The sequence below is a fragment of the Staurois parvus genome, unplaced genomic scaffold (assembly GCF_062004578.1).
Source record: "Staurois parvus isolate SC_StPar_1 unplaced genomic scaffold, SC_StPar_1.0 ptg000058l, whole genome shotgun sequence".
Taxonomy (NCBI): Eukaryota; Metazoa; Chordata; class Amphibia; order Anura; family Ranidae; genus Staurois; species Staurois parvus.
Genome location: NW_028317854.1, coordinates 12,539,628 through 12,560,259, shown reverse-complemented (window position 1 = coordinate 12,560,259; position 20,632 = coordinate 12,539,628). Strand labels below are relative to the sequence as shown.

The following is a 20,632-nucleotide window of genomic DNA, read 5'->3' as shown; positions in this document are numbered from 1 at the left end:
GGTGAGCTGTTCCAAGTCTCCTCCACGTTTTTTTCTTCCTGTCATTCTGGTACAGATTAATCTTAGTTTCATCCGTCCAAAGAATGCTTTTCCAGAACTGGTCTGGCTTGTTTAGATGTTTTTTGGCAAAGTCTAATCTGGCTTTTCTATTCTTATGGCTTATGAATGGTTTGCACCTTGTGGTGAACCCTCTGTATTTGCTCTCATGAAGTCTTCTCTTGATTGTAGACTTTGACAATGATACGCCCACCTCCTGGAGAATGTCCTTCACTTGTCTGGATGTTGTGAATGGGTTTTTCTTTACCATAGAGAGGATTCTGCGATTATCCATCACTGTTGTCTCCCATGGATGTCCATGCCTTTTTATGTTGCTGAGCTCACCAGTGCATTCTCCTTTCCTCAGAATGTACCAAACTGTTGATTTGGCTTCTCCTAATGTTGCTGCTACCTCTCTGATGAATTTGTTTCATTTTTTAAGCCTTACAATGGTCTGTTTCACTTGCATAGACTTGGATGTACATACCCTCAAATTAAACCTGAGAGTGTGCACTTTCAGCCTGTATCCATTATATAACTATAGCTTGAATATGTTTTGGTAATTACCTGAAAAAAAAACAAAAAATTGTGCCGGTGTCTAAATATATATGGACCAAACTGTGTGTGCATATATATATATATATATATATATATATATATATAAAAACTTGAAAGAAATTGTTAGAATGATAGTGTTCACAAAATAATCTCACTAGGAAGCACAATTTAGAGGTGCTTGAGCGAAGCCTCACAGAACACAGCTTGAATGCTGCTACAAATCCATCATCCAAGAGTTAGCAGTGTTCCATGGAAATAACGATGGCGAATAAAGAAGCACTACCCCATCAGCTATATACTGGAGTTCCGTCAGAATTCTAAACAGGAAATAAACGACTAGGCTAGGAATTTGTAAGTTATTAGTGTTTGAGGACTACATTGTTAAGATCCCCTCTCTGCCAGTCTGGGAATTTCTATTCTTGCAACAAAAGCAGCCTCAGTTTTTGTGCGGCAATCATCCTTAAGGGCTCGTTCACACTTGACTGTTTTACCAACTCTTGCCAAACGCCCCTATAGAATTTGGCAAGCGTTGGTCTGGCGTTTGCAGAGCGTTTAACGCTCGGCAAACGCCGCATGCGCAGATCAGTGGCGGTTGCTAGGCGTTTGCCTAGCGTTAAAAACGCCCTACAAACGCCTATAATGAAGTTTGAATGGTGTAACTGCTCCGTAAACGCCCCGCAACCGCGTCTCAACCGCACCGCAAACGCCGGCCGGGCGTTTGCGGAGCGGCACCATAGACTAGAATAGGAGGCTTCAACGTCTCCTGACTCGACCAGAGGTGTCTGTTTTGCCGCGACACCAACGCTCCCGTTAGAACAGCACCATGTGCTGCAATGTGCAGAATTGTCCGAGGCATTTGGAAGGTGGTAAAAACGCTTCCCAAATGCATTTCTGCTGCCTGCACACAACGCTAGTGTGAACGTAGCCTTACTGTTGTGTTTAGTATCTGACTGCACTGTACCCTCTTCTAAGATTGCTTCCAAAATGTGCATGTAATTACATCTAACAGAACTCTATCAAAATACAGAGAAAATACATTCAAAAGGCATCCAAAACCCACGTGCACTTGAGCAATTGATAAAGGTTATCTGTGGACATCTACACTACTCTACTCCTTAATATGTATGAGGCGTAGGAACAGTACTGGACAATCTCTCACTGCATGACATACAGTATAATGCTATTTCAGGTAAGATAAATATATGCCCCTCTGAGTGACAACGCAGCTACATGATATGTTTATTGCTTTAAAGTTACCTTGATGATGAACTTCATTATTAGTTTGTCTGGTTGGGGATTTCAGTTGATAACACATTCTGTAACTAGTAATGTAGTTACTCATATTTGAACCGGTGTTTGACTTAGCACTCTGGTGCCACCGTTCAAGTTAGGCTGTTCTGATGTGATAGTGTTTAAGCTGTGAAAATACAATTACATGCATATCTAAAATGTAATTTAATGCAGTTTACCAATTCTTTTTTAAGGCTTTTTCTCTTTTTTTTTTTTTCACCTGGTGATCTGCCCAGTAAAATTCCAATTTAACATTGACAGGGTTGCTTACAATGACATAATTTGCCTAAGCCTGGAAACCAGGAAGTACTATAGTCAAAGAAATATAATTTAAAAAAAATATGTTTAAAACAAGTAGATATGGTATACGTTCCCATCTATTTACTGATGCTATCAATGCTGATAGAGAGTGTGAAGTTATGCTTTAAGGAGGTAGGCTGCAATATTATAATTGTTTCTTTTTGAATTTAGAGATGCTTTAAGGTGACCCCATGTGAACCAATCTTCTGCCCTATAGCCCATGCTAACAACTGTGTTTATACTGAACATTATAAAGGGGTGCTGCTTTGATTATTTATGCTCCTCAATATGGCAACCAAATTTATAATTATCTTAAGGTACACATAAAAAAGTTTTGCTCAGAGCAAGCAAAAAAAGAAAAAAAAAAATAACACTATCTACCAATGTACATAAAAATAGAGGTTTCAGTTGCATAACATTTGCAAATATATACTGTATGGGACTACCCAGGCCATGAACTAGAGCAAAGGGGTTGTTTTCCTTGGCTGGCCCTGAAGCCAACTGAATGGCCAAGAAGGCACAGCAACATAGTTACGAATAGATAATTTGCCAGAAATAAACGTCAGAGTGATAAAGTGAGGCCAGTCTGCCTCCCAATAAGATAGTTTAGTCTATGTTATGTTTATACATTTTTATTGAAAATTTACAAAAATACAAAAAACTTACAATACAGGAATTGCACAGAATGGAGCATGAGGGGCCATATTGCCCCAATACCAGTACCAAAACATTCTCATAAACACATAGGACACCGCTTTCCTTAGCAACACACAAATCATACACATTTTGTTCCATCTTCCCATAATTATCTATACACTATACTCACATAATTCTACAAAAATATGGTTGTGTTTCAAAGTAGAACTACCATACCTACTAGGCCATTTCCAATGGTATGCTTTAAAGGCACTGATATTTCTGAAATTTAATACATTTGGCAGATTTGTACAGGTAAGCTATATATATTATTTAAAAGATAACTAGAACAATGTAGTGGAAAATAAGAAAGGAAATCTAGCCAACACCAAAAGGTGTGAAAGGATCTGGTGATAACCTGAAGGGTTTCTCTTTTATAGCACATGTATATTTACGAGTACAAACTGGAACTCAAATAAAAAGCTATTTCTATATAAGCCTGCAATAAAAGTAGATATATATATGTACAGATTTAAAATTTTCTTTGGTTCAGTTATTTAGGTAGGCTTAGTGGAAAAAAAAAAACTCCAAAACTTCCCTGCATTCACTGCTTCTCTACCAAGTCCAATAGGCTCCATATGAGAGGCAACTCAGGGTAGGGTGATTCAGCTGTCAACACCTATGGCAACCAGCGAACTTGAAAATGTTAGTGGGGACAGAAGAAAACAACAGAGAGAAGTTGTGAAAAAAATGGCAGTTAAAGTAGATCATGCCTCAGATTTACTTTTAAATTCAAAGTGCATTCATATATTACCTCTCCCAGAGATAACACTATGATCCCCCTATCCCTAAAGACAGTGACCTTATCTGAACTGAAGCTTAAAGTGTTAGTTCACCTTTTCAAAAAAATGGGGGTTCAGAGTGGTTCTAAGTGGTCAGTGCCAGCACATGACCACGTTGACCAATGAGAACCACTCTGATACAGAAGAAGGGAGGAAGAGGAAGGATAGCTCAGTTCAAACCCAAGGACATCATCAGGTTGCATGAACAGTCAAACTGAACAATGGAGGTAAGTAAAGCTTACCACAACCAGGGGTTGGGGAGGATGTAAGTTCACCTTTTCATTTTTTTCTGAAAAGATGAACGAATACTTTAAAGACTGCTTTTGAATGGTCAACGGTGCAATGTTTAAAAAAGCTATACTGTTGGATATTGTGAAAGGAATTTATTCATGTAAACTTGCAAAATTACTGAAAGGTCCACTTTATACTGTAACTGAACTTTGGGCAAAGAAGCATTAATTTAAATATATTCTTTAAAGTGGTTCTAAAGCCAACACATAAATGCATTCCTAGCATTAAAGTAAAAAATGTCCCACTACCTGTTCTACCCCATCCCTAAACACCTACCTAGCTCCTCTCACTACTCCAGCGCTGTCCCAGCTCCAGCACCACTCCTCTAACTTCATGGTCTTACAGGATACACTAGACTTCCTTTGCTGTCAAATTCTTGTTAGGAGGGAATGGGGGCATAGCCTAACGGCACTGTGTGCGCATATAGATGCACGCAGACCGGCTCAGGAGCACATGGGTGCTCCCTTAGCCCCTGGCTTGCTAAGGAAGCACCCGGCTTTCTAAGGAGGCACCCGAAGGAGAGAGGAGCAGACAGCACCTGTGGGGGAATGCCAAAAAGAATGTAAGGGACCTTTCTGTGCAATATTGTTGCATAGAGCCAGATAAGTATATCTTTTTTTTTTTTAAATCAAAAAATATTAAATATCACTTTAATGGGCACAAAAGATATAAATACAGTTTGCGTGGAACAAATATCTTTGCAAATACAGTTATTACACTGTAAAAGTAACAGTGACATCATTATTGTGCTGCACCTAACCGAAGCAGAGTTGTGGGAGTGGCCCAGCAGGTTCTACCACTACAGGGTGTCAACATAAATTTACAGGAGGGGGGGGGGGCAGACACAAGACCAGCTACCCTGCACAAGGAGAGAGAGCAGCAGTGACCATTTTTTATTATAGAGGTAAAATTTCACACTGGATTACTGCACAGATCTGGAAGAAATACACAAAGCACACCAAGACTCAAGGAAGAATACACACGCCTCTTGTATTTAGACAATATCTGCTTGACCTGGAGTTTCTAGTATAAGGGCCAGTTCACACTGGAAATTGCACAGGAACATGCTGCGTGATTTACATGCAGTTCTGTGCGGTGCAGTTTCAGCCCATTCATTTTAAATAGGCTGAAATTGAAACAGCATCACTCCAAAAGTAGTGCATACGGTACTTTTGGAAACTCACTTCAACCACATTGCATGGTACTTCTGCAATCCAGTGTTGGTAAACGCACTGCATTTGTGACCTATGTTTAGGGTGTCATTAACTTAATATTGCTTAATACTTAAACTTAATACTGCTGCAGATTGCAAGTGCAGTGCATTTTGTGAGCAATGCGGGAAACATGCACGGCACATGGGTTTCCCCCGCACCACATTATGTGATGTGAACCGGCTCAGAGAGAAATATTAGAGATTACAGTAAATATTTTAGAAATAAAGTTCTAAAGAAAACCTTGTACTATATGTCCTGGTATCTAGCAAGAGCAGTGGAAACATTATGCAGATTACATTTCCCAGTGTTCATCTAGGTGGATTCCTAATAGTCGCCAACACGCCTTCCTGTCAACTAGTTCTATTGTTTTAGTAATCCAACTGTGAGCGAAGGGGAAGGGGGTGAGACCAAGAGTACTAAGAGCCAAAAGTAATATTATATTCCCTGGCAGAAAATGTATATACCCAGCAAGTTGAGAAGCGATTTTAACTGTCAATTTCAAGGTTTATTACATCTAATGAAAAAGATCAGCACATACTGTTTTGAATCAGTTGCCAATAACATTAAGAAATTAACAACACAAACGGAACATTCTCAGAAGACTGGCTGCTTATATTTCCTTTTTTCTTGTGAAGAAGAGAACCTTAGAGAAAAAGATTTTCTTAAATCATCTGGTATTTGGGTGGGGAGCAAATGCCTCCTAAGGCCATCTAAAACCATTTGGATTTGATTTTAAAGCAGAACTACAGGAATTTATTTTTCCCATGCAGTGGGGCTGTGCCCACACTGCATAGGTTAACTGCTCATTTTGTCAAAGTGCACACAGAAAGGCTATACTCACCCGATCCTTTGAGCCTCTTGAAAACAGCGCTCCCCCAGGTCCAGTGGTGCACTGTTCCTGTCTTCCTCACGTTCAGAGCCAGACTATGGGTGCGATGATGTCAGGAACAATCCACCACGCAAGACCGCGGGGGGAAGGGCAGGGCAGGAGTGGAAGGGACCGGTCTTATGCTCGGAGGATTAGGCAAGTATATCTTTGCTCTCCACATCCCTTTGCAAAAACAATTAATTAACCCATGTAGTGCAGGTATAGCCCCACTGCATGGGAAAAAAATTCATGGAATTCCTCTTTAAATATATCTGTGCAGTAGGAACAGTGGCCTTTGTAGGTGGCCATGGTACAACAATGTCTATTGTTCATCAAGTGACATGCATGTTCTTTGCAGGAACCGAACATATGATCTTTCAGATTAAGCCATTGACTTTAATAAACAATATGTTATACATTCAACCTTAGGCCTAAGATACCAAGTGGTTATCTGTTTTTCCAATAACGTTTATTAAATCAAATGGAGATACTCAGAAATATAGTACAGAATACGTATGGTAAAGTGAGCTTAAAGTGGTAGACTTGACTTAAAAGAAAGAAAAAAAAAAAATCTTATCCCTGCAAGGTAATATCATAATGTGCTAGTATGCATTACATAGTAACACACTATGAAAGACTTATCTTAGAACGAAGCCCTCCAGTGGCAGAAGGCTTCCATCTTCACCCGGTCTTCCTTCTGGGTTCGCGGGCTGTGGCTGCTCGAATGGCCAAGCCGCCAATGACGTCACTCCTGTGCATGTGCGCAGGAGTTTCGACCATGGCACATGAAGGAACGGCACTGGTTTGACGTTCCTTTAGAGCGCATGCGCTGGTATTGTCACCAGCTGCTGCTCTGTAGCATATCTCCTAAGCAGTAAATGTTTAGAAGATATTCATTCATATTACTTTATTATAAGCTTACCTGTAGGTAAAAATATACAAAGTGACTTTAATACCACTTTAAATACAAGATACGTACATCAGCAACCCATTGCATATACAAAAAGCTTAAAGTGACAATACATTATATCCATGTTATCCAAAAATAATCCATACACAGCCACTATTTATTGGCCCTGTAATCTATTTTTCACAAAACAGTTTTTTCTGCCTCCTTGTAACATCCTCCATGAGCTCCTGAAGCTCAAGAATACTATGTGCCTCGTAGAAGCAAAGATTAGGAATGTGAAGATTGTTATTTTGTGCCAAATTATTTTCTAAAAAAAACAAGTCTTTTCAAACACGTGGATATCTGAAATGATGATCATTTGATCCCCTCATGTTTTGCATTGTATTGGTATTGTTCTGTCACATGTTCTGTCCCCCTTTATAATGTACAGCGCTGAGCGAACTATTGGCGCTTTATAAATACTGTATAATAATAATAATAATAATAACTTGATAAGAATATATAAAAACTTAACCTGCTAGGGGTAAGAGACTATACATTGTCACATCATACCCACAAGTGAGACAAGTCTTACTCCCCTGTGCATCGCCAGAGCCCCTAGAACACTCTGCTTTCAGGTTTGGGGAGAATAAGCCAATCAACATCCCACAATACAGTGCTTGGTACATGAGCGAAACAGCACTGAGAGCTGTGGGAGGCTTGATAATGGAAACACCATCTCTACAGGTGTCAGCATCTGCACAATTTTGGGAGCCTGCCACAGTTTGGGACTGATACCCTACAGCAGCCTTAGGCTATCCATACACATGTAGTAATCTCTCATTCAGCCCTGCTGGCTAAACAAGACAAATGTGATTCCTTCATCCATGCTAAAGGTATTCAGAAAGCTGCAGCACCCATGACTGCCTAAATACCCAAACAGTGACTGCATCTGAAAAGATGATCATTTTCCAGGTGGCTTATTCCATTTTTAAATCTGCATTTGTCAACCCAGGTGGTGCTCATGGGGCCTCCCAGTTTACATTTCAGACAATTTAGCAGGAATTGACCGAAATTCATTCCATTTACGGTTAGGATTAATATATTTATTTGGTTCAGCACAGATTCACATTAAATTAAACTTGCACTGATTGTTTTCCTAATGTAAACTGGACTTTCAGCAAGCACCTATAGGCGCCTGTGCAAACCTAGGCACTTTGTCCCACTTACATCTCACTATTGGTCACGGAGGCCCCCCATCACAATTGGGGTGTAAAATAGCAGAGAGCAAGTTAGAGCAACATTATCCAGCTGAAGATGGTATTTTAATAAAAAGCTTCAGGCTTCTATCTCTTGAAGTCAACAAAAGATGTGTGCAGACAGCCTACAGGTAACGCTCCAGTGGCACTGAAGCGGTTTTTGAAGCTACCACAGACTTAAGATCCCAATTGGCTTGTTTTGACTGCTGACAAGAGATGCTAGGGAAATAGTAAGCAGATAGATAAGAAAGACTGTGAAAAGCCAGGATCTGGAACTGGGGACAAGGTAATTTTAAAAGCAGGTGTCTGCTCTACAGAACTAGATGTAGATTGATTTTTTATTTTATCTTACAGGTTTTCTTTATGTCGGAAGCTGTACCTGAAGACTTGTTTGGAAAGTCAGATCTTGCTGGTTTGTTTCTGAAAGCTATAGTCAATCTTACACTGTCAACAAATTTAACAGTCTAAGATCCAATATACACTAGTTCATGTTCCACACTAGTTTTTTTACATACATCTAAGAACACTCTAGAATTTATTTCAATTAAAAAAAAAACATACATTTGATTTAGTTAGAAGACCCAAGGTCCTACATGTATATTACTTCCTTATTCATTGTTACATTTCTCTTTACTTTTGTATGGCTACACGCTGTCTCCATCTTGAAAGAACTTCTTGCATACTAATCCATCCATTAAGCCTCAACAAACAGCTAGCATTTCAGCCCTCCCTTTGTGGTCTGGAGTGTAATACATGTATAAAAAAAAAGTATGCACCTCACCTTCTAAATAAATATAAAGTATTGGCAGCACAGATCGGGAACTCAGATGTGACAATACAATCCAACAACCCTGAAGACTTCACACATAGTACAGGCACTCACACTTGCAGAAATGTGTAAATAAACTGGTGAGGAAATGCTAATAAAACGGCCACAGTACATAAATGGCGTATAAAAAAAAATATTTCCCTAATGCCCAAAAAGAAAGACCAGGTAGAGACTCACAATGGAAAGCTGTAAATTCTCGCGATTACCAGAAAGGTTAATAAATATGAAAACATTTGAGGGTTGACATTATATGGTCAATTGACATCCATCAGTTATTTAATAAAACATCAACAAACACAGCATCTACCTCACCCTGTACCCAGTCTCTATGGGGTAGATGTAATAAAACTGGTAAAATCAGAATCTGGTGCAACTGTGCATAGTAACCAGATTCTAACTTCAGCTTGTTCAATTAAGCATTGACAATAAAGCCTACAAGCTGATTGGTTTCTATGCAGAGCTGTACTAGATTTTTGCACTCTCCAGTTTTAGTAAATAACCCTCAATATGTCCTCCAATATTGTACTGAATGACAGGAGTGCCCACAGGTCAAAGTAACTGCACGTCTGTGTTTATGGCAGACTGAAAGTGAAAGTGAACGAGCCTAAAACCTTACCTTCCTAAATTCTAGAAAAAAACCACATTGACCTTAATGAAACATAAACATGAAATACAGTATAAGAAACATCAAACCTTACATAACATCCATGCTCCCAAAGGGATTTTGTGATATTAAAAAGGTACAACGTACAATCCCAACATATGCATCCACCCACATACCCTTTACTATGTAGCATATACATTCTACATTATTAAGCAGCGTATGCTTTCTATTCCAAAATATGCTGGGAACTAATGGTGCATTATATCACACCACCTCCATGTATAGGGCTATTAGCTTCATTCATATGGGCGCTGTAGACTGAGTATTGGCCGTTTGCCTATACAGCGTGCACCAGCAGATGCTGCATGCAGGAAGCCTATGTAAGCACATGAAGACGCAGTGGCCGCATGGACACAGACACAGTCACTCTTCAGAAGTTGACAGTTGTGCGGTTAAGCGGCCCTGAACACAGACAGTGCCTGCCCATGTGAATGAGGCTTAAGTCTCCATGTGTAATCCTGTTCTACATGTAGTGATAGATCACTATAAGTGGAGCTCTAACAACCCAAGATCCTCTGATGCCTTCAACATGATGTTTTTGGCCAGTGCATGGTACTATATATAATCGTTTGATATTGTATGCATGCATTTTCATACTTTCTGAAAAAGCAGATTGAGTGCTGAGAAATGTGTCAAAAAACTACCACCAATAGTTACCAGCAGATTCTGAAAGCATATGCTGCTCAATAATACAGAATGTATATGCTACATAGTGGATAGTAAAGAGTAGGGGTGCATATGTTGGATTGTACCTGGTGCCGTTCAAAGTGTACGATACCCAAAAAATAAAATGACATATGTGCAGTGGTATACATTTGGTTCCTATTTAATGTATCCTGTAAAGTTTTATTTCCTATGTTTTTAATAACTGGTAATCCTGCTAGTTTTCCTTGATTGCTGGTTAAACTGTCCAGCTAGGCACAGAAGCAGATCCATCCTAATGTCTTCAGTTTGTGTCTCTTCTTCTGACTTGGCAGCTACAGGACACTGCACCTATTCATGGTGTGCCTGTAATTCTAAATCAGCTTCCACACAGCAGCCATGATATCTGTAGAGAAGCTTAGGAAGCTCCTGGTATGATGTTGGCAGAAGCTGCTGAGCATCCTCTGTAGGCTCCATCCCCCACCCTGGGCTATGGGAGAGAAAGGGAGGTCATGTGAGCACAACCGAAAGGAGCCAAAAAATATATCCAATTCATTTTTTAATAACTTTGGAAGTTTGCAATGTTAATAGTGTCTGGTGTCATTGGGGGGGGGGGGGGTTTACATCCTTTATGCCTCATTCACACGAAGCTTAACCCCTTTCCACCGCCAGTACACATATATGTGGCCTCATGGAAGTGGGTCTTTATCCGTGGGGCCAAATATATGCGTACCTGTCTTTGTGCTGGCAGTGACCATGCTCTCAGCCCCAAGTCTCCTCCTAATGACCCGGGATATTCAGTTCCCAATCACCTAATTACAGTGATAGCCTCTGAATTGTTATCACAATGGACAGTGCACTGAACCCGTGTTTTCTTTCTCTTCTGAATGGAGACAAAGATACATTATATCATTCACTCCTTTCAGGGGAGAAAAAAAAAAATAGCTAGATCAAGATTTGATCTCAATCTCAGGCTTAGTGTTAGGGTCAAGGTAAAGGTCAAAGGTCAAGGTAAGGGTCAAAGGTTGGGATCAGTATACTTTAGATAGGAATTTTTTTTTCTTTTAAAGTATTTTTTAACCACTTGATGCCAGATCAAGTACATGTATGTGATTGGCTTCAAGTGGTTAAATCAGAGTTATGGCTACAGCTGATATAACCCTGGCATTGTTTTTTTTCAGCCAGCGATGCTCTTATCTAAAAGCAATCCTAGCCGCTAATTAGCCCCCCCCCTGCGCACTGGCGCCTCTCTGGGCTCTCCCTTGCGATTGGGACCAGCATCTGATCTGACAGTGCCACTGGGTTACCATAGAGCTAGCCGTAGACTGTAAACATGCCAATTTTTTTTCATACGGAGGACCTGTCATGCCTTATTTCTATCAAAAGGGATGTTTACATTTAGTGATTAATGAAGTGGCAAATACATATGTAAACAGTGTTCATTTCACAATGCGAGGTATCACAGCTAACATTAAAGAAAGATAAATAATTCTAGTGCTAGACCTTCTCAGTATCTCTAAACTGGTAACCTGTAAAAATGTTTAAAGTGTCACCTATGGAGATTTTTAAGTATCGTAGTTTGTCTCCATTCCACGAGTGTGCGCAATTTTAAAGTGTGACATGTTAGGTATCTATGTATTTGGTATCACCTTTATATTTTATATTGATACTGATCAGACATTTAATCTCAATATAGCCATTGTAGAGAGATAGAGTCATTTTGAGGACTTTCAGTTAGTTTTGGTCTCTTTGACTACATGATTTCCTTTTGTGGTGGTGGTGGGGGCTGGTGAAGGTGAGAGACTAGATACATACCCCAATAGCCCACAAAACCCACCGCCCATCTGTATGTATCTGCTGCAGTGCTAAATGTTTCTTTTCTGAGGGTGCTAGTCAAGTGATGTTATATTAGGCATAAATACTGCCATTGACTAGGGAGCCCAGGTTTTTGACTGCAACCACAGGGAGACTTTTACATCCGATATGTTAGCCAAGAGGCAGTTTTCATGTGCTGCTCTAATCTTTGACCTGTGAGGATTAATCCTCATTTATCTCAGTACAGGGGCAACAATTTTGGAATTTGAAGACATTTTTGCCAAGCCTTCTTAGTTTTGGCACCACAGTCTGAGATAAGAGAGATTAGCAGAAAATTACATATTCCAATCTCCCATTACGTATTGATGGCCTTTAGAGTATTGGGAGTCTTTCATCCTAAAAGTATAAAAACACACACACAAGTCCTACCATTTATTCAAATCCTGATAAATGTTAGGTCATTTTTTCTCCTTGTGGCTTTGGTGTGTGGGAATGCACACCCTTGTTTCTGTTCAAGTATACTGGTCTTCAATTGGTTAAATTAGTGTCGGTGTCAGTATGTTTTAGGTAGAATTAAAAAGCACTATGGTTTCTGGGTCCTACAAACAACAAATAAAGTAGACATATGGGGTATCCCTGCGATCGTCATGAGCAGGAAAATACATTTTTGGGTTGTTTTTTGGTGGTAGGTTATGATAATAGCAAGAAATATGCAGCTAAGGCTCCATGTAATGTACAGCGCTGAGCGAACTATTGGCGCTTTATAAATACTGTATAATAATAATAATAATAATGTACACTGCAGCTGATAAACTCACGTTTAGGAGCTGTGTTTTTTTCAGCAGCCCCTGAACTCTCCCTAATGTTTTCCTATGTGTTCATGTACAAATAGTTGTTTACAGGCAGTTGAGTTTACAGACGTTTTTTTAATGCACCAAACTTGCGTTCAGGAGTAGATTTTATCAGCGTTTCAAACGCCAAACGCTTGTAAACGCGGCTAACTGCATGTGTTTGGATTTTTTTTTTAACTCTTCCATTTGCAGATGCTGTCCAGAGCCTTTTTTCATCATGAAAAATGCATGTAAAGCATTTTCCCGGTACTCAAATAGACCTGGTACACCATACTTTGAGATTTCGCATGAAAGAAAATATGTTAGACACTACTGCAATAATTTCTGCACAGAAATGAGCTGGAACACATCCAAACACCACAAAGGAAAAAAAAAAAAGACAGCTAATCTCAACAAATACTGCTCTCTCTGCTTCTGCTCTCTCTATTTCTGTCAAAAAAAAAGTTAATTTTTTACTGTTTTTTAGTGCATTCTGAGCATTTTGGATGGTCTCCCGAGCTTATCTTTAAAAAACGCTTCTAAACGCAAACGCTCATAAATGCGTTATGCAAACGTGGCTAAAAAGGCGTTTTTTAACCTACGTTTTCCAGCAGTCAGTTTCTATCCTTCAGAAGTGTCCCGTGTACATGGAGCCTAAATCTACGTACACATATGTGGTATCCCTGTGATTGTCAGGGATAGGAGAATTCATTTTGGGTTGTTCTTTGCTGGTAGGTTATGGTAAAACAAGAAATATGCAGCTAAATCTAAAAAAACCCAGAACCCAGAAGACACAGCCTGCCTCCTGTTGACATCACAAAGAAAAAGGCCATGTCAGACCTGGCAGTGTGCCAGCTCTGATTTCACTGGATGGGTATGTTATTTCAGCTCAGCCAGCAGACCAGTTTATAAGGAGTTAATATTAAAATTAACCCTAAGGGAGTAAAGCTACTCTTGCTGACTGCGTAATGCATGTATGTGATCGCAGGAAAGCTGGGCTTTAAAGTGGAACTAAACCCATCAATTTAACAGTTTCAAAAAACAGATACATTCCTGGAATACTAGAACTGATAACTGTCACATTTGCTCATGCTCCCAACCAAATCATCAAATGGCTAGTGTCCTAACTGGTCACATGTGCAGCAACAATTGCAGATCAAACAGAGGCTAAAATAGCAGCTTCCTTGCTGAAAAGGATAGGAGTTTAGTTCTGCTTTAATTCCCAGCTAACTGCATATATGTATCTACCACAGCCTAAGGTCGCATTCACACTCGAGCGCATGCAATGAGATTTTGAGTTTTATGATTTTTAATGGCAATCAAATGCTCTAAGAATGCGTGCATGAAGATCACTTCAAAAAAAAAAAAAAGGTACAGAAGCTAATTTGGCACATTTGTGGAGCAGAGAGCAGCCCATTCAAATGAAAGGTGCTGCTGCAAAAGATGCAATTCGGGAGTGTCGCTAGATATGCATGGAGCCTTAGGTTGTGTTTAGAGACTGTGGTCACAGCTCCCTGCCACGGCATCTGATTGGCAGCCAGCAGGATGGGCTCCTGATTATGTGACTGCTGTGAGAACCAATCACAACTGTCACGATACAGAAGCCGCGCCCCCTCCTTGGGATTAAAGCCCACTTAAAGGGCCGTTGGGTAAGACTTTTACCTATCCGGGGGAACATTGAGCACAGAGGTGGAAATATTGCTGGATTATCTAGTCAAGAATTAGAGACAATAAATCACTGATCTTTACACTGGACTCACTTTAACATTGGATATATACTTTACACCAGGGCTCTCCAAAGTTTCTAGACAAAGGGCCAGTTTACTGTCCTCCAGTTTTAAGCAGGGGGCGGATTGGGGCCAATGGGAGTAGAAAAGGTCCCAACGTCAGTGGGAAGAAAATGCCCCATCTTTGATGTCAGTGGAAGAAATAGTGCCCCTTTGTTTGCATCATTGGGAGGAATTGTGCCCCTTCATTGGTGTCAGTGGGGGGAAGTTTTCCCCATTGTTGGTATCAGTGGATGAAATAGTGCCCCAGGGGCCAGATAAAAGCAAGTAAAGGGCTGCAGTTTGAAGAGGAATAGTGCCCTATTATTTGTGTCATTGGGAGGAATTGTGCCCCATCACTGGTGTCAGTGGGGAAATGTGCCCCATTGTTGGTATCAGTGGATGAAACAGTGCCCAAGGGGCCAGATAAAAGCAAAGGGCTGCAGTTTGGAGAGGAATAGTGCCCCATTATTTGTGTCATCAGGAATAATTGTGCCCCATCAGTGGTGTCATTGTGCTCCATTGTTGGTGTCATTGGGAGAAATTGCGCCCCTTCACTGGTGTCAATAGGGGGAATTTTACCCCAGGGGCCAGATAAAAGCAAGCAAAGGGCCACAGTTTGGAGAGGAATAGTGCCCCATTGTTGGTGTCAATGGGAGAAATTGTGCCCCTTCACCGGAGTCAGTGGGGGGGAATTTTGCCCCATTGTTAGTATCAGTGGGTGAAATAGTGACCCAAGGGCCAGATAAAAGCAAGCAAAGGACCACAGTTTGGAGACCAGTGCTTTACACTAATAATTTTGTCAGCACTGACGGTCTATTTTGTGATTTTTCATTTGGGCACAAACACTGCTTATTGATTTTACTAATCACCAAACCTACACATGTATAATGACAGCATAGCACAACACAGGAAGGACTAGTTCTGATCCAGAAACCACAGAGGAATGGGAGGCGATGAGTATACTGGGAGGCAACGAGTATACAGTGAAGGAAATAAGTATTTGATCCCCTTCACAAAACATGACTTAGTACTTGGTGGTAAATCCCTTGTTGGCAATCACAAAGGTCAGACGTTTCCTGTAGTTGGCCACCAGGTTTGCACACATCTCAGGAGGGATTTTGGCCCACTACTCTTGGCAGATCCTCTTCTAGTCATTAAGGTTTGGTGGCTGATGTTTGGCAACTCGAACTTTCAGCTCCCTCCACAGATTTTCAATCTGATTAAGGTCTGGAGACTGGCTAGGTCACTCCAGGACCTTAATGTGCTTCTTCTTGAGCCACTTCTTTGTTGCCTTGGCCGTGTGTTTTGGGTCATTGTCATGCTGGAACACCCATCCACGAACCATTTTCAATGCCCTGGCTGAGGGAAGAAGGTTCTCACCCAAGATTTGACGGTACATTGCCCTGTCCATCGTCCCTTTGATGCGGTGCAGTTGTCCTGTCCCCTTAGCAGAAAAACACCCCCAAAGCAGAATGTTTCCACCACCATGTTTGACAGTTGGGATGGTGTTCTTGGGGTCATAGGCAGCATTCCTTCTCCCTCCAAACACGGCGAGTTGGGTTGATGCCAAAGAGCTCAATTTTGGTCTCATCTGACCACAACACTTTCAAGCAGTCCTCCTCTGCATCATTCAGATGTTCAGTGGCAAACTTCAGATGGGCCTGGACGTGCTTTCTTGAGCAGAGGGACCTTGCAGGCACTGCAGGATTTAATCCTTGTCGGCGTAGTGTGTTACCAATTGTTTTCTTGGTGACTGTGGTCCCAGCTGCCTGGAGATCATTGACAAGATCCTCACGTGTAGTTCTGGGATGATTCTTCACTGTTCTCATGACCATTGACACCCCATGAGGTGAGATCTTGCATGGAGCACCAGACCTAGGGAGACTGACAGTTGTTTTGTGTTTCTCCCATTTGCGAATGATTGCACCAGCTGTTGTCACCTTCTCACCAAGCTGCTTGGCGACAGTTTGGTAGCCCAGTCCAGCCTTGTGTAGGTCTACAATCTTGTCCCTGACATCCTTGGACAGCTCTTTGGTCTTTGCCATAGTGGAGAGTTTGGAATCTGATTGTTTGATTGCTTCTGTGGACAGGTGTCTTTTATACAGGTAACAAAATTAGATTAGCAGCACTCCTTTTAAGAGACTGCTTCTAATCACAGCTTGTTGTATGAAAGACACCTGGTAGCCAGAAATCCTGCTGAATGATAGGGGATCAAATACGTATTTCCCTCAGGAACATGCAAATCAGTGCATAATTTGTTAGACATGCATTTCTTTTGAATGTTTTGTTGCTATTCTGTCTCTCAGTGTTACAGTACACCTACCATTCGATTTTTAGACTGATCATTTCTTTGTGAGTGGGCAAACATTCAAAATCAGTGGGGGATCAAATACTTATTCCCTTCACTGTTCTGGGAGGTGATGAGTATACTGGGAGGGGATGAGTATACTGGGAAGGGATGAGTATACTGGGAGGGGATGAGTATACTGGGAGGGGCGATGAGTATACTGAGAGGCGATGAGTATACTGAGAGGCGATGAGTATAATGAGAAGCGATGAATATACTGGCAGGAGATGAGTATACTGAGAGGGGATGAGTATACTGGGAGGCGATGAATATACTGGGAGGCTATGAGTATAATGAGAGGAGATGAGTATAATGAGAAGCGATGAATATACTGGCAGGAGATGAGTATAATGAGAGGGGATGAGTATACTGGCAGGAGATGAGTATAATGAGAGGGGATGAGTATACTGGGAGGCGATGAGTATACTGGGAGGCGATGAGTATACTGGGAGGCGATGAGTATTCTGAGAGGGAATGAATATACTGGCAGGAGATGAGTATAATGATAAGGGATGAGTATAATGAGAGGGGATGAGTATAATGAGAGGAGATGAGTATAAAGAGAGGAGATGAGTATAATGAGAGGAGATGAGTATAATGAGAGGGGATGAGTATAATGAGAGGGGATGAGTATACTGGGAGGGGATGAGTATAATGAGAGGAGATGAGTATACTGGGAGGCGATGAGTATACTGGGAGGCGATGAGTATAATGAGAGGCGATGAATATTCTGAGAGGGGATGAGTATACTGGGAGGAGATGAGTATAATGAGAGGAGATGAGTATAATGAGAGGAGATGAGTATAATGAGAGCGGATGAGTATACTGGGAGGCGATGACTATAATGAGAGGCGAAAAGTGTCAGAAAAGCTTCTTCCATGGAATCAGCTGAATGAGTCACATCATGGGGCTGGCTGGGAGAGGAAACAACAACCCAGATTGTAGGGATGGACAGGGGAACATTAAGGGCCATGCAGGCTGCACAAAGACACAGAATGCCCCCAGGAAGGAGTGCACAGCATGGCACCGTACAGGTAGGTACTTGGTACACACAGAAAGTTACACTAACAACCTAGAAGTCCTATAGACGTTGTCAGGAAGCCTCTTACCTGACTGGCAGCAGCCCCAGGAAGTCTCCTCCACAGCTCTGCGAGCACAGGCATCTCTCACACACACCGCAGCCCCTTCACCGAGCTCTCTGCTATCCCCTATTGCTCATAGCACGGCTCAGGCTGCTTCTCCCGGCCCCCCGCTGCCACCACTCAGCACTCCGCTCACAGCCCTCCGTGCATGTGAAGCGCTCCACTTCCTCCCTCTTCCTCCCCACCTCCCTCCGATACATCCAGCTGCACTGCAACGGTCGGTCGCTAGGGGCAGCAGACGTGAGCTTATTCCTATGGCTGTTGTTGTGCTGGTCTCAGCACAATGACAATGACACGAATAAAGAGCATCCGTATTATTATTATTTTCTTTTGGTGGTAATCACCACTGGATTTTTTTCTAGTTTTGCTATATGAAAAAAAAATATTGAAAAACGTGAAAAGAAAATGCATTTTTCTTAAGCTACTTTTACACTGATCCACGGCAAAAACGCATACGTTTTTGAAACGTTTGTACTGCATTTGCCATGCGTTTTTTACAGGACATGTGACTCAAAATCCGAAGTCACCCCCGCCCCTTGTGACATCATCATGTGCTGTGATTGGCCAAAGCTTTGCACCTGACCTGTGGTCGTAGGCAAACAGCCTGTCAAACGCCCTTACAGTTTGTGTGTTCGGGGAACATGTGAACGGCCCAGGGGTGGACTGACTATTTAGCCACTCGGGCACTGCTCGAGGGCCCGGGGTCAGTAAGGGGCCCCATGAGATGCCCCTGGTACCTTTCATAGGCTGTTTTGGGTGTGGTTTGAGTGTGGGCAAGGACACGGGGCCCCATGATTTCCTATTGCCCGGGGGCCCATGAGTTATCAGTTCATCCCTGGAACGGCCCATGTTCGAGTCGGACATAAAGCCCAACCCTAGTATTTAATAAGAGGCATGACAAGCTTTTTATAGTTCTAATTTTATGTCACAATTTTTGGGGAAATTAAGAAATTAACCACTTCCTGTCCGGAGACTTTTACCTTCTTCCTGTCCAGGCCAATTTTCAGTTTTCAGCACTCTCACACTTTGAATGACAATTGCGCGGTCATGTAACACTGTACCCATATGAATTTTTTCACATTTTTTTGAGACAGATAAAACTTTATTTTGGTGGTATTTATTCACCACTGGGATTTTTATTTTTTGCTATATAAATGAAAAAGTCCAAAAATTTTGAAAAAAAAGTGGGTTTTTTTTTATAAAACTTTGCCAATAAGTAATCTTTCTTCATAAATCTTGTCCAAAATGTATTCAGCTATCTTTTTAGTAAAAAAAATTTCCAAATTATTTTATAACCAAAAATTATAATTTTTAAAAAACATTTTTTACATTTTTATTTTATTTTTTTATATTATTATTTATGGGTATTTTGTTTGTTTTTTTTAACATACTGTCACCCTGGCAGTACAGTGTCACCATAGTGACACTGTACTACTTGTGGGGGGTGATGATTTTTTTTTCTTTTTTTACACTGATTGTTTTTACACTCATAAAGGCTGTAAAGCAATAATTTATCCTCTCTGGCTGCATTCTTGCAGGCATTGAGAAATACTGTGAGAGCTGTGATTGGTCACAGCTTGTCACATGGTACAAGGCTGTTGTGAATAGCCTTGTACCATGTGACCTCTGTGATCATTCACAGATTTCACACGTAGTAAGCAATGATGTCAGGAAGTGACATCTTCTTTACTACTGTTCCTGTGATCACTGATTGGCCAATCAGTGATCACATGAATCAGGACCTCACACAGAGGTCCCATACAGCGATCGGTGTTCCCAGGGAGCGCGCACAGGCAGTGAATGCGGGTGACATTTAGAAACGGCAACCCACTTAGGCAGCGATCCAGTCCAGCCGTTTATAGACATGGGCTCGACAGGAAGTGGTTAAATAAAAAAAAAATTCACAATTGTTTTTTTACATACTGTCACCAGTATTACCAGCAGCATCATATGAGGGTGTGGGGGTGATCAGATATACTGATTGGTAACAATATGTAAAAAAAAAAAAAAAATGAAAATCATTTTTTTATCCAATTTTTTACACGTAGTAACATTTTTTTTTTACATACTTTCATCAAAGTAGTTCAGGGATTTGTTTTTCTGTTATTGCTTATACAGAGACAACACTAGTTACCACTGTATAAAACAATAGTTTTAACTGGGGGTTAACATTCATGAACACCTCACTTATGGTTGTGATCTCTGATTGGCTACAGCTAATTACATGGTACGGGTAGTCAGGTACCATGTGATTGCTGTGGGCCAATCATAACTGTAAGCAGGCTGTTCATGATTTTAAATCCATTCATGAGTTTCTTTACATTGTTATCATGTGATTGCTATGGTTGGTCATATCCATCACATGATACCCCAACTGATGGACACAGCGGTCACAGGAGTGTGCTGCTACA

The 20,632-nt window shown here is 41.1% G+C and overlaps 1 protein-coding gene across 1 annotated transcript in view; it reads right to left on the bottom strand.

The window, feature by feature from the left end:
- MCUB (mitochondrial calcium uniporter dominant negative subunit beta) overlaps window positions 1–18,409 on the bottom strand; it is a 143,861-nt gene extending 125,452 nt beyond the window's left edge. The window contains exon 1 of the mRNA XM_089668502.1: window positions 18,189–18,409. Coding sequence (XP_089524628.1) covers window positions 18,189–18,242 — 54 coding nt within the window. The 5' untranslated portion in view covers window positions 18,243–18,409. The remainder of the gene's footprint in view (window positions 1–18,188) is intronic.
- Window positions 18,410–20,632: the final 2,223 nt, after the last annotated feature.